The sequence below is a fragment of the Mobula birostris genome, chromosome 4 (genome assembly GCF_030028105.1).
Source record: "Mobula birostris isolate sMobBir1 chromosome 4, sMobBir1.hap1, whole genome shotgun sequence".
In the NCBI taxonomy this organism is placed as follows: Eukaryota; Metazoa; Chordata; class Chondrichthyes; order Myliobatiformes; family Myliobatidae; genus Mobula; species Mobula birostris.
In genome coordinates this window covers 43,799,585-43,814,478 of record NC_092373.1, presented here as the reverse complement: position 1 = coordinate 43,814,478, position 14,894 = coordinate 43,799,585, and the positions used below count along the sequence as shown (strand labels likewise).

At 37.3% G+C, this 14,894-nt stretch overlaps 1 protein-coding gene across 2 annotated transcripts in view; it reads right to left on the bottom strand.

The window, feature by feature from the left end:
* Window positions 1–14,894, bottom strand: part of LOC140196307 (arf-GAP with coiled-coil, ANK repeat and PH domain-containing protein 2-like) — a 134,916-nt gene that overhangs the window by 84,962 nt on the left and 35,060 nt on the right. For both annotated transcript variants that reach the window (XM_072255281.1, XM_072255282.1), the window contains exons 2-6: window positions 14,226–14,283; window positions 9,122–9,241; window positions 7,860–7,913; window positions 3,260–3,318; window positions 2,502–2,685 (exon numbers count right to left, since the gene is read on the bottom strand). In XM_072255281.1, the coding sequence (XP_072111382.1) occupies window positions 2,502–2,685; window positions 3,260–3,318; window positions 7,860–7,913; window positions 9,122–9,241; window positions 14,226–14,283 (475 nt within the window). The remainder of the gene's footprint in view (window positions 1–2,501; window positions 2,686–3,259; window positions 3,319–7,859; window positions 7,914–9,121; window positions 9,242–14,225; window positions 14,284–14,894) is intronic.

The window sequence follows — 14,894 nt, the reverse complement described above, 5'->3', positions numbered from 1 at the left end:
CTGTTTCTGTGCCACACTGTTTTCTACTGTATGCTCAGAACAGTCCAAAGTGCATCGTCTTTGAAGTAAACACAAATCCTGTTCCTAAATGTTCCCCAATAACTTCCATACCACTAACCCAGAGGCCAATAGATTTCAGGCTTATCCCAACTTCTTGTTTCTGGCCAAGGGGATAACATTAGCTATCCTCTAGTCTTCTGGTACATCAGTGACTAACAAAAGTGGAAAAATCTCCACCAGGGAATTACAAAAGTGAATAATTAAAAGTAGCTTTGAAGAGTTTCATAATTCATTATTGACCTTTTATCAGTAGGTTGACTGATCAGGAATGCTTGCTTTGTACTCTCTTTGGATCTTCTGAGAGCAACTCACATGAGTATAGCTGTTCTTTTTATTTTACCAAGTAAATGTAATATTTGTATTTTATTTTCTCATCGAAAGTGCCCATTTTTTCCCATGTGAATTGTGTAACCATAAAATGAAACTGATTTAAGTTGTTCCAATTGACAGTAATTAATTGTTCCTCTGTTCATAACAGAACTACCCTAAATATTTGACTCCATCATTATTACCAAGACTTCACTGCAACTGTTATTGGCAACATTCATGTTTTGACAACCATTCCACATTGCCCTCCAATTCAAACAACAAAAAATCTGCAGATGCTGAGTTCCTCCAGCATTTTGTATGTGTTCCCCTCTAATACTCTAACTTGCTTCCCATGACTTGAAGTGTCTGAGCAAAAAGTACTGAACAGCTGTATTATTTCCCGTTTCCACCTCATTCCTGTGGTCAAGTAGTTCCTCTCTTGTTTTTAAACTGAACTCATCTATTTCTAACACATTAAATCATTTCCCCAGGTTGCCATTTAACATTATTTGAATATAAATTCGTTTTTTCTTTTGTCATGGGGTCCAACTGTTTGAAAGGAGTGGGTGAAGCAGGAGAGGTGGAATAATCATCTAACAAAACAGACCACCACTTCAGGAATGTTACTTTTGTTATGGCCTTATGAACCACAGAATGGAGTTAAAAAGAAAACATGCACCACAGGACAAGAGCACAGGACAAGTTTTAATAGATATAAAAATTCTGGCCCCAAAGTGCTTACAGGTTGCAAAAACTTTGCAGATAGGTCACATTTTCAATGAATATGAACCGAGAAACATTATTATTTTCATTATTTTTCAAAAAAAAATCTATTTTACAAAATAAACGAGGGCTTGGACTCAATATCCAGCTTTAGAGCCTCAGTGCACATGCAGCCTTCACTCCAGCTTTGCTGTTCACTGATGACTTCTGCATTTTTAAGGACATACAAAATCATGGACTCTCCAGATCTCTCCACTCATACAAAGCTGTGCCACGGACATGGAAATGATTATACTCTACTAATCCAAGGCAAGATTACTGATTTTATTACAATGAAACAGTCTATTAGCACAATATAATGAAACAAGTCAGTAGAGCCGACTTCATGTCACAGGGCAAGACTGGAGAATCAGCAATATGGAAAACAGCATCCTCAGATATGAATTATTCATGGGTTAAATGCACCAATTATTTCATTACTTTTTATGATTAGAAGTGCTTATGCTACAAAATAAAAGTAAAACATTATGAATCTGTGTACAAATGGAATAACTCTCAGTGGCTTTTGAAAGGACTTAATGTGCATGATTTTATAGTATGTTTAAGAATTAAGCAGAAGATTCTAAAAGGAATAGCAAATTAGGAAATGATACTCTGACATAAATTCAGAGCCTTCTGTATTCTCCAGCAGGTGGTATTTGTATTAACTTGGGTAAGTCAATTTTCCATGTCAGAGTTCAAATAAATAACATTTCTAAACTAAAATATCTATTGCTTCATGTATTAATGTTGTAAAAGCTAAGTTCCAAAGGAGTTTACTGGTTACAGATTTATTAAAAAAAATCTTTATAGCATATACAGCTGTGAATGAAGACAAAATTGTAAGAATAAGGAAAATGCTATCCTTTGCCATTAACAGGAGGCAATGGCACAGATATGACATCACTAAATGGTTTGGACCTGGAGTCATTGAGCAGTTGGCCAGAATTTGTAATAAATTTAATTAAATCTGGTGGGAACAAGATTTTAAATATGTAATAAAAATAGAGAATGGAATAAATGAAAGTAAACATTGCTGTATTTTACTTTCTTTAAGAATACAACTTAATAAAAGGATTGAACTCTTCATTTATTTCCATGAAATTTCACAGGAAAATTGAAATCTTTAGCACTTTTTTGGCTAGTTCACCCTAAACAACCAAAGGGAATCTGAACACATTTAGTATCAGGTGAGTGGATATCACAAGACCAAATATTGTCCTATTATCGTGGACAAATTAGTATTAAATGTCATATTAGTAATGACTCTTTGTTGCAACTCCATTAAAACAATGAAAAAGTAAGATCTGAAAAATAAAAATCAGTCATAATATACAGCATAGTACTTACTGAAATAACTGAAGTTTTACCTGCAAAACATAGTCCAATGCTATATGTCGAAAGCATTTACGTGTTGCTGTTAAAATGTTGGTAGCCTCTTCTACTTCATGCTGCTTATTTCTTTGAACCTGAGCATTTTTCACTAAAGCATTTTCCTTCTCTTCACTGACCTTGTCAAACTGTTTCTTGGCTTCTTTAAATTTTCTAAGATCCCTGAATGTAATTGGAAAGAGCATGTATTTATATAGCCTCTTACAATAGCTTCAAAACATCAGGGAACTTTAAAAGCAATTAAGTATTTAGACCTGTTACCACCACTGTACTGTGGGGAATGAAGCAACAGTCTCACAAATTGCAATAAAATAAGCCAACTAATCTGAAACAATGATCATAATATCTTTTGCAATGCAGATAAATATTCAAACTATGCAAATATCTAAAACCTGGAATCATATTCTTTCAGATATAATTTTACCCCCCATAATCAATGAACAATATAGTTAATATTTGTGTAACAAAATCCAGTTTTGTGAAATGATGATTTATTAACTTTAAAATTAAATTGAATTCATTGGACACTTGTATGATTAACTGGCATATATGCTCCCATTTCTCATTTGTTATTATTATGGAAGGTATAATCCTTCAGTATCCAACTTTCTCTACTTTAGAAATAATATACAGCATTCTCATCATTTACTAGACGTTTGGATGTTATGTTTTTATCTTGATGTGTATTTAGCTTTGCTCAACGATTATTGGAATGTAATAATAAAAAGGTGCCTACTCCTTTACGAATGTCTGAAGCTGCAACTTGATGGATCTTTGGACCTGGTCAAACAGAATCTGAAATAGAAAATAAATTTACAATAATGGTTACTCCACTTTAACTATTTTATCAATGGAAGCATTCTCATTACTTTTTTTTGCCATGATCTTCACTTCCTCCTCCAACAGTACTTTTTTCTCGGGCTATTAAAAATATAATTTTGGTGTAAAGAATTACATCAATGCGGGCGCTCGTACGCAAGAATGTTTAATCCATGTTGAAATTCCCCCCCCCCACACTTGTGTTTAATAGTTTCATTTCCAATTTCTAGCTATTTTCATAAAATGAAATATTCATTATTAATTCCTATTGACTGCAGCTCGAAAACAAACCATTGCATATAAGTTCATATATTTCTCACATTACATAATACATTTCTGTCCATAAATATGACAATTGTCTCAGTGCATTTTAACAATATTTGGTATTAAATTATTAAAAACAAGTTACCACTCCACCACAATAACTTATGAACAATGATAATTGAATTTTGTCTATAAAGTTTATTTGGGCACAACGAGATAAAGACCATGGGTTCTAGTTAGTTTGCAAAAAAAAAATTAATTCTGCATTTATGCAACATGCTTTCACATATTACAGGCTTCTAAAGGATGTGTTGTTGCTCATCTTTTTTCTGAGATAGAGAGATGCCCAGAAAGTGAAGGAAAGATTCAGAACAGACAAGTGAGGAGTGAACAGAGTGAAAATGAAAATCAAAAGTACTGAAATTTAATTGAAGGAGTGTAGAAACAGCACTCCTGGAGTCACTGATTTATCAGGAAGAGTGTTGAAGGAAGGATGCCCTGGGTAGCCCAGAAAACAACTGGCATAGTCTGGGCCCGTGCAAGTTCTCATGTCTAAACCAATGGCCTGGAGCACGCGAGTGGAATTGAAAATATGTTCAATGTGAAGATGACTTAGCCAAATGTGCTGGTGAATAGGGGTAAAAGAGATGCTGTACTTTTTTTTAAATAAGAGACTTGCAGCACAGTAACAGGTCCATCAAGCTCAAAGAACCCAAATTACACCCATGTGACCAACTGAGCTACTAACCCAAATGTCTTGGAACTTGGGAGAAAACTCAATTACCCGAGGAAACCTATGCGGCCCTGGGGATAATGCATAAACTCCTTACAGGCAGCAGCGGGAATTGAAGCCAAGTTGTTGGCGCTGTAAGAGCTTTACACTAACTGCTACACTGCTGTGTTGCTCCCACCCAATCTGGAACAAAAAAAACACTGGAAGAACTCCATTGGTCAAGCAGCATCATCTATCAGCCTCTGTTCTATCCTCCTCTCAGTTCCCTTTTTAAAAAGATAGTTGTGTGATACAGAAGTCAGCAAAGTTGCACTGTAGCTCGGAGACACTGGTTTGGTCCTGACTTTGGTGTCTCTACTGATATAATGAAAAGCATACAGATTCTTCCCATGACCGCATGGACTTCTATGAGAGTTTCTGGTTTCCTCCCACATTCCAAATACAGCTGGATAGGTTAAGTGGCTATAACAAATTATCCCTTAGAGAAATTGAAAATTGTCAAAGAAGTGTTGATAGGCAGGAAGGTCTGAATAACTTCCAGTGCTACAGGGAATTGGGGACCAACTTTGGCCACAGACCTCCTTCTGTGTCATAATAAGTAACACAGATATTACAAGCAGGAAATGCATTAAAGAAAGGCATGCCTCAAAAATTCCTGATAACATCTGGATTCTCCATATGTAATGGATTTAAACACATGAGCAGAAATGCAATATGGCTAATTGCCCAAATTATTTTTCCACCACCGTTATTGATGTGAATTACTAAATTTAATGATCTGTAATGGACTGCTATCTATTACAATGCACATGTGTAAGCTAGCTATTTATTGGCCCAGAACTTACTGAAGTTTGAGAAATCATCAAAGAGATTCCTGCCCAGAAAGTGCATCCCATAAACCTGATGCAAGTGAGAGATGAGTCTAATATACTGACAATAACTGACCATCTGTGAACCTGGTTAGCAAAGAAATCATTTTTACATATTCTTAAATTATATTTACTGAATGCGAAATAGTTTTCAGGTTGAATGACAGTCATTGAAAAAAAAGTTTAAAATGTACATGTGCTATTGACTGGTCGATTGTAGACTGATTAATTTGCAAATTTTCATAAAAATCAATCAGTTGAGAATAATACTGTCCTTGCACAGCTATGGTAGTAGTATGAATTATTCAAATGTGTAGGGATTTACAATTTTATTCAAATTAAATTCAAAGTTCCTTCAAATGAGAAATAAAACAGAAAATTTGAGCAAAATAAAAATTTTTCCCTCATCAATATATCCCGAAACTAAAATTCTGCATATTTCCCAAATGCTCAAGCTTCAAGTCCTACATAATAATGAAAGATCACATTCAAAACAACTCAACAATTGCACTGAAAGCTGAAGTAGAAAATAACCTGGGTCACCTAAGTTGCCTCTAAGTTCAGAACACGATCCATCTTCATTAGACAGTGAGGTGTGAAGTTTCCACACATAAATGATAGATACCAACTGAACTAAACTATTTTGGGCTTACTGATTCAACCATTATAAGCAGAATCCTTATAGTTTTAATTGCTGTATGGAATCACATTGCTTCAAATTTTAATACATAATAAAAAAAATCTTTATTCTATTGCATCTTTTTCAATTTAAATGCTTTTAAATTGTAGTCTCCAGAGAAAAGACAAAGAATGATTCAACACCAGTGCAAGAGAAGTGCAAGGTAGACACACAAAGACCAAATACAAAACTTGCATCAATAATTTCTGGCAAGCAGAGAAATGTGAAGTAGCATTTATATTTCCAAAAAAACAAACAAACTGCACAGTGGGGTAGCACTGTAGTGTTGCAGCAAGTATAATACTTTACAGCGCGCTACCAATGTGGATTCAATTCCCACAGCTATCTGTAAGGAGTTTGTTTGTTTTCCCCTTGACCATGGGGGTTTTCTCTTGTCTTCCAGTTTCTTCCCACATTGCAACAGGTGTAAAAGTTCTGGGCATGGCATGGCAACTCTTTCAAGTTGCCTCCAGCACATTTGAGGAGAGTGTTGGTCATTGATGCAAACAATGCCTTTCACTGTATGTTCCAACATGCATGTGACAAATGAAGTTGGGAAGGCCATTCACTAATCTAAATATCTGAAAGCTTACAGAGATGGATAATTTGTTTCTGGAAAAAGTATAAAGAGTATTTTGTGAAAATATTTATGGTTTCTATATAAAATATATAAAACAAGACTCAAACTATGTGAAATTACTTTGTTTAATATCTATGGTGGACTTGTAAACTAACATTCCACGTACATTGGTAAAGAACCAGTAGCAAATACTTTCGCATGCAAAACCTAATTTTTTATTCCTTCCACTTCCATTATGTTGGGACACAAACAGTCTTTCTGGAGGATGCAGTGATTCACGTACAATTCCATCCATGGTTATGTATTTGGCATTGCCCTCTAACAATACATATACTGCTGAATGAACTTGGTGGTTCAAACAGACTCAAGGAGGCGAAGGGATGGTTGATGTTTTGGTCTGAGAGGCTCCATCAGGACACTGCTTACCTCTATCGCTTAACAGATCAAATGCAGACTGGTCAGTCACTTTGCAAGGCACATGCATTCTGTTCACAACAGTGACCCTGGGTTTCCAATTTGCCTGCCGCATTAATTCCCCATCGCAGTCCTACTTTTCCCCATCTACATTTTCCAATTTAGTTAACTCATACTTTTTTTGATTTAGATCTAGGCATTTCTGCCTTTCGTCATTTCGGCTCTATTAATATAATCTGATTTGTAAGGCATGTCCACAGTCTTGTAATTTTTGATACTGATGTCTAATCTGATTTAAACTTCCATATTAAATCATTTGTTTTCATCCTAATTAACATAAACCCTTTGTTCCCAACCTCCCTTGTGTCAGGAAATAATCTGTCATCTTTTGACACATGACTCACTATAATTATAACATATAACACTCATTCCAAATACAGGGTCCCAATGTAAAATGTCAACTATTTGCCTGCTTCCACAAATGCTGCCCGACTGCCGAGTTCCTTCAGCAGTTTGTATTTTGATCCATAATCGTGCATCTGCAGTCTCATGTTTCCATACAACACAATGCTGTACCAAGCATTGTTATTGAATCAACTGTGGTCAGCTATTAGGAGATACAGCCTCTTTTTAGAACATTTACTGTTAACTGCTGCAGAAAATAAGATTGGATTCCTATTTGGAAACTCCAACCAAAATATAGTATTCCATTTCATATAAATTTTATCTTTATGGGTATTATGGTTATCAGTGTAGCCAAAATGATGAGATGACTACAGGGTCTTTGGTTAAATGATAACTCCTTTAGCAATTCATAATGACCCATAAGCCTACTATTGTATCCTCAACCTACTATCCATGAATATAGCATACTAAAATCAAAACTTAGTGTCAAAGCAATAATTTTCTGACAAGTACTTTATAAAAAATGTTTCCAATTACCTTGAATTTAGATCACAAATATAAATTGTGACTTACCATGTGAAAATTAACCATGTCCAGAAGGCTCTCCGAAAACCTCATTAGACTGTTCTAATGGAAGCAAATAAAAAACCTAAATATGTCAGCTTTGAAAATACAAGCTATTCAACATTTCTAAATCAAAAATGTATATTTTTAAACTTGTAAAACAGAGTGACAACAAAACAATAAGGAAAACAATGGATACAAAAATCAAAGAAATAAACTGTATAAATGGTAAAATTGAAGGAGAAGTTAAAAACGAATAGATTGGAAATCCAGGTACAAGGTGGTGCAAGATGGGAAGTTTAAAAGGGATGGAAAAAGAAAGCAATAGGGATCAGTTGAAAGGAAAATGAGCAATTTAAACAGAAAGCAAGAATGCTGAATTAAGATTGGGTACAACCAGGTCATTAGACTCAGCAGCAATCAATGAGTGTGACTTCAACTTTCTCCAGTTCAGACTTGAAACCTCCACTCTGGCAAAATTTTGGGTAAACTAATTTTTGCAAAGTGAAGAAAGTTCAGGCAAAAGACCATTAAACTAGCCAGTTCTAGATTTCAGATAAGCAACTTGACAGTAATAAGATAAGGAAGGGATTAGAGGGGAAATGAAGACATAACATCTTTTCCAAATAATTTCAGAGGACAACAAATAGTTGAGAATCAGAAGTGCGCCAACAAACTAGGAGCACACTACAGATGACAGCTGAGAAAGATAATGAACCTCTCTGGCTCAACTTGTATATATGAAAAGGTTAAAGATAACTGATATGGGAAAAAAAACACTGCAGAAGATTTACTGTCTCAAAGATCATAATCTCATCTTTACAAAGTTTTTCACTGATTAAATTCAGTATTCATCTCATTCATCTCAAGTGCAACATCCCAATTCTCCACAAAATAAAGCTGGACTTTCAGTTTCAATAATAACCAATGTTTTTATACTGGCATCACAGAAAATTTCCTTTCTGGTGAATTAAGCTTTGATAATAATCCAAGCAAGTTTCTAACATTAAAGTGCAAAGCTAAATGAAGACACTTCTTATCAATAAACACCCATATACCCAAACCACATCTGCTTACACTGATGCGCTCTGGTCACATTTCCTTTTGCTGGTTTTATTCTTCCATTAACTCTCAGACCAGAGCTTATCAAGCACAATAACATACTGAAAACTCGGCAAGAAACAATTTATATTTTAATCTATAATATATTTTAAAAAGTATTCAGTTACTGTTCTGAAATCTTTCTGACTTGCTTAAAGCAGTGTTCTTACTTCAATTACTTCATCCTTGGTGGAATGCTGGGCAAGCTCACGAATTCCATTTACAAACTGTTTGTTAGCATTGCAGAAGTTCTTTCCAGCATCAATCATTCCAATGCATAGTTTCACAACCTAGAAGGGGAAAGGATACACTAAATATTCACATACTCACTGCCTTTTATAATGAGACAAAACAAGAATTATTGCGGAAAAGACATTAAAGTCAATAGTTTTTTTGCAATATGTTTAACATTTTCAAGTTTTCTGTGCCAATATTAATAGTATTGCAATCACAAGATTCAGAATATTCGACTACATTATATCAATTCAAAAAAAAAAATCAGGCGATTATCTTTGATCCACCAAAAAGATAATGGAGTGAAACTGTGAACGCTGTGGGACATGGGAATAGTTGGGAGAGAGCGCCTGCTTTCAACACTCTGCAACTTGGTAATGGCATGTTATTGTTGCATGTGCCAAGACAGAGAAAAATTTGTCTTGCATACTGTTCATAGAGATCAAACATGCATTGAGATTGTATAATGGGTAGAATAAAGGTAGAACAAACAATAACAATGCAGAATAAAGCACAAAACTTACCGAAAAAGTGCACTGCAGGCAAAGTGCAAGAACATAAGATAAATTGAGAAATCAAGAGTCTATCTTATCATACAAGAGGTCTGTTCAAGGTCTCATGACAGTGGGATTGAGCCAGGTGGTATGTGTTTTCAAGATTTTGTATCTTTGTCCCAGTGGAAGGGGAGAGAAGAGAGAATGTCGATGAGTGCAGACTTTGGTTATACTGACTGCTTTAGGGAGGAAATGAGAAGTATAGACAGAGTCCATCGAGGGGAGGCTGATTGGTTCCCATAACGTACTAAGCTGTGTTTGCAACTCTCTGCAGTTTCTTGTGATAACAGGCAGAGCAGTTGGCAAACCATGTATGGTATGTTATATATATCTGGATAGAATGCTTCCTATGGTGCATCAATTTAAAAAAAATGGTACGGGTCAGTGGGGACATGCCAAATTTCTTTAGTCTTCAAAGGAAGTGGAGGCAGTTGTGAGCTTTCCTGGCAATGACATCAAAGTTTGTACTAGGACAGATTATTGATGATGTTCACACCCAAGAACGTGCCCTCAACCCACCGAATGTCAACATAGTCGATGCAGTCAGGAGCATGCACACTGCCCACCTTTCTGTGATCTGTCGAATGGGGGTGGGAAATGGAAAAAGGTTGAGAGAGGAGAACAGGAATGGGTGGAATGCGTGAGCAGGGTAGAGGATGAGGGCAGAGGGGAGTTATTGAATGTGAACATTTTAGAATTGAGATTGATAAATGTTGTTAGCAATGGAGATTAAATGGTTTCCAAAACAAAGACAATCAACTATGAGCCATGATCAAACTGATCAATCCTCTGCTTAAAAAGTCTTCTTCAATGCCATTTCTTCCAAATCAAACCTCTTTTGAGGACCTAAAACATCAACAAGTAGGATCTTGTATTGCTTTTGAAACAGATTCTCTAATCATCAGTTGTTTGCAAAATTAGATGGCAAGGAATTATTGAAAAATAAATTTCAGTGAGACAAGCACTGAAAGCATCAGAAGATGGAACTAAAGCAAAGCAAGAAGATGGTGATAGCTCAATTAAATTAAAGATCCAAGCATAGGAAAGTGACTATATGTAGAAATCTGAAGATCTCTCTCTGCTCTCTTGGTATCCAAAAATTTCTGTTAGCTTTGAATATGCTCAGTGTTTGAAATCCTACACCCTCTGTTGATTAGATTTCCAAAAGATTTTCCTCCATCTGTAAAGAACTTTTTTTTTTTAAAATCTCAGTCCACAAGATCCTCTGCTTTCCAATCTTACACTCTCTGCCCAAAGGAAGTAGTTTCTTCTCATCCATCATGCAAATTCCTTTCCAACAAGCTCCTCTTTCATTCATCTAAACTCAAATGAACATTGAGCACTCCTACTCAATTTCACCTCATAAGTCACTATCCAAGTGAATAAACACTACATTCCCCACAAGCATACTGTTTCTTAGGACTAAGTTACACAATTGTAATCCACTTGTGGCTTCAGAAAAGCCATGTAATAGGGCACAAAACAGTTTCTCTTTAACCAGACTCATTGCAATAAACTTCTGCTCTCCCACAAGTGCCACTTCCTCACTGCTCTGAAGCAGAAAATAGAAGATCAAAACAATGGAGCACATGATCTTCTGGAACTAACAAATTTTTTGAATTTTTGGAAATCAATGTTCAAAGTACACTTATTATCTATGTATGCATACTAATCACAACCTTGAAAATCGTTTCCTTACATGTAGCCACAAAGCGAAGAAACCATATAGAACCCATTGAAAAAAACTGTCAAACACCCAATGTACAGGAAGAAATAAACATGACTTAATCTATTTTTCCTTTTCACTAGAAAATTTAAAGAGCTGTTCAAAATCACAGAATCTTAAAACAAATAGCACCTTATAATGTCTTTGCTGAATATTTGCTGAAACAATCTAAGAATCAAACACGCAAACACGAGGAAATCTGCAGATGTTGGAAATTCAAGCAACACACACAAAAAATGCTGGTGAACGCAGCAGACCAGGCAGCATCTATTGGAAGAGGTACAGTCAACGTTTTGGGCCAAGACCCTTCCTCAGGACTAACTGAAAGAAGAGACAGTAAGAGATTTGAAGGTGGGGGGGGGGGGGAGGAATCTGAAATGATAGGAGAAGACAGGAGGGGGAGGGATAAAGCTAAGAGGTGGACAGTTGATTGGCAAAAGGGATACGAGGCTGGAGAAGGGAGAGGATCATGGGACGGGAGGCCTAGGGAGAAAGAAATGGGGGGGGGGGGGGGGGAAGAAGAGACCCAGAGGATGGAAATAGTCCAGGTGGCCGTATGGGTCCCAGTTATGCCTGCCTTTTCGTTGGCTTTGTGGAACAATCTATGTTCCAAGCCTATACTGGTATCTGTTCCCCACTTTTCCTTCGCTACATCGACGACTGCACTGGCGCTGCTTCCTGCATGCATGCTGAGCTCGTTGACTTCATTAACTTTGCCTCCAACTTTCACCCTGCCCTCAAGTTTACCTGGTCCATTTCCGACACCTCCCTCCCCTTTCTAGATCTTTCTGTCTCTATCTCTGGAGACAGCTTATCTACTAATGTCTACTATAAGCCTACGAACTCTCTCAGCTACCTGGACTATTCCTCTTCCCACCCTGTCTCCTGCAAAAATGTCGTCTCCTGCAAAAATGTCATCTCCTCCATCTCCACCGCATCTCCTCTCAGGATAAGGCTTTTCATTCCAGGATGAAGGAGATGTCCTCCTTTTTAAAGAAAGGGGCTTCCCTTCCTCCACCATCAACTCTGCTCTCAAACGTATCTCTTCCATTTCACGCGCATCTGCTCTCACCCCACCCCACTAGGAATAGGGTTCCCCTTGTCCTCTCCTACCACCCCACCAGCCTCTGGGTCCAACATATAATTCTCCGTAACTTCCACCACCTCCAACGGGATCCCACCACTTAGAACATCTTTCCCTCCCCCGACCCCTGCTTTCCGCAGGGATTGCTCCCTACGCGACTCCCTTGTCCATTTGTCCCCACCATCCCTCCCCACCAATCTCTCTCCAGGTACTTACGCTTGTAAGCGGAACAAGTGCTACACATGCCCTTACACTTCCTCCCTCACCACCTTTCAGGGCCCCAGACAGTCCTTCCAGGTGGGGCAACACTTCACCTGTGAGTTGGCTGGGGTGATATACTGCATCCGGTGCTCCCGATGCGGCCTTCTATATATTGGCGAGACCCGACGCAGACTGAGAGATCGTTTCGCTGAACACCTACGCTGTCCGCCAGAGAAAGCAGGATCTCCCAGTCGCCACACATTTTAATTCCACGTCCCATTCCCATTCTGATATGTCTATCCACAGCCTCCTCTACTGTCAAGATGAAGCCACACTCGGGTTGGAGGAACAACACCTTATATTCTGTCTGAGTAACCTCCAACCTGATGAACATTGACTCTTCTAACTTCCGTTAATGCCCCACCTCCCCTCCGTACCCCATCCCTTATTGATTTATTTTCTTTCCCCCTTTTTTTCTCTCTTCTTTCTCCCTCTGTCCCTCTCACTATAACTCCTTGCCCATCCTCCGGGATTTTACCCCCCTCCCCCTTTCTTTCTCCCTAGGCCTCCCATCCCATGATCCTCTCCCTTCTCCAGCCTCGTATCCCCTTTGCCAATCAACTTTCCAGCTCTTAGCTCCATCCCTCCCCCTCCTGTCTTCTCCTATCATTTCAGATCTCCCCCTCCCCCTTTCAAATCTCTATTTCTTCTTTCAGTTAGTCCTGATGAAGCGTCTCGGCCTGAAACGTCGACTGTACCCCTTCCTACAGATGCTGCCTGGCCTGGTGCGTTCACCAGCATTTTTTGTGTGTGTTGTAAGAATCAATCACGCTTGCCAACTGTACACTTGCACCTTATTTTGTTGCAGAAGGGAGAAATAAATAAAATCTCTATTTCAACAGCTACCAATGGCAAATCATTCCATTTACCACAAGGTGACATGAGCAGATTCTGCACAAGTGGTTATTCAAATTCATGACCTTCCTATATGGGCTAACAAAACTTCTAATGCAGAGCGCAACTTCTGAAAATTTGAAGTGTTCTTTGAGACAACCTTTATAGAGCTATCAAAATGTCTTTCTACTCCTCCATTGATCAAGGAGTTAAATTCCAGCTATTTTTGGCATAATTGGTACTTAGTGTGAAGAACATTACAGAGCAAATTAAGGGCCAGTACTTGTTTAATTGCATTACAAATTCCAAAAAAAATCTCCGGCTAGTATATTTGAACAGCACCTGAGAAGTTTCTGAACTTGTATGCTTGTTAACACTAGTTTACTTTTTTAAAATAACTGAAAGACCCCTTTGGAACTTTGAGACAACGACACTTTTAGTACTTTTGTATTTTTTCCCTGTAAGGCATCTGCATGCAATTTTGCCCAATCCTATCCAGTAATTCAAACATTGAAATTACTCATCAGCCATCAAGGTGACAAATGACCTATCAGAAATAAATCAAGTATAATGATACTCACTTTTTCAAGTTTTGACTCCAATTCAGTAAAATCTCCTTCAGCTTCTTCTATTGCAGCTCTATTGAGGATAAAAAAAATAATTAACCTGCTGTAGTCCTTCCAATTCCCTTCTCAACAATTTTAATTACTAATCATCCTTTCAATTGATGGCCGAAAAGCTGTGCTAAACAGTGTGCTAATATCAAACTACAAACTTCTGTAAATACAAGTCTCATCCCACAGATAACATAACTGCAAGGTCATATAGCTATTCAGATCATTATGCTAGTTATAAAGGATGCAAAATAAAACATGCTCAGACTCAACATCAGTTGGTTAAACAGCAATAAATGTAAAAGGAACATAAAAATAAAGATGATGTAATTGGACAAGGGGAACAAAATTAAGCTGATCATTGTTATTAATCTAGAAAATAAACTTTCGGTAAAACCCTCTACCATAGGAGTCTTGCTTCTTAACAAAAGCAAAAGAAAAAAGTTAACTCAATGTGTATTAACAATTCTGAGTCAATTTATATACAGGTTTCCCCAGCCATCCGAAGGTAGAGTGTTCCTATGAAACGGTTCGTAAGCTGAAATGTCGTAAAGCGAAGAAGCAATTACCATTTATTTATATGGGAAAATTTTGTGAGAATTCGCACACCCAAAAATAACCTACCAAATCATGCCA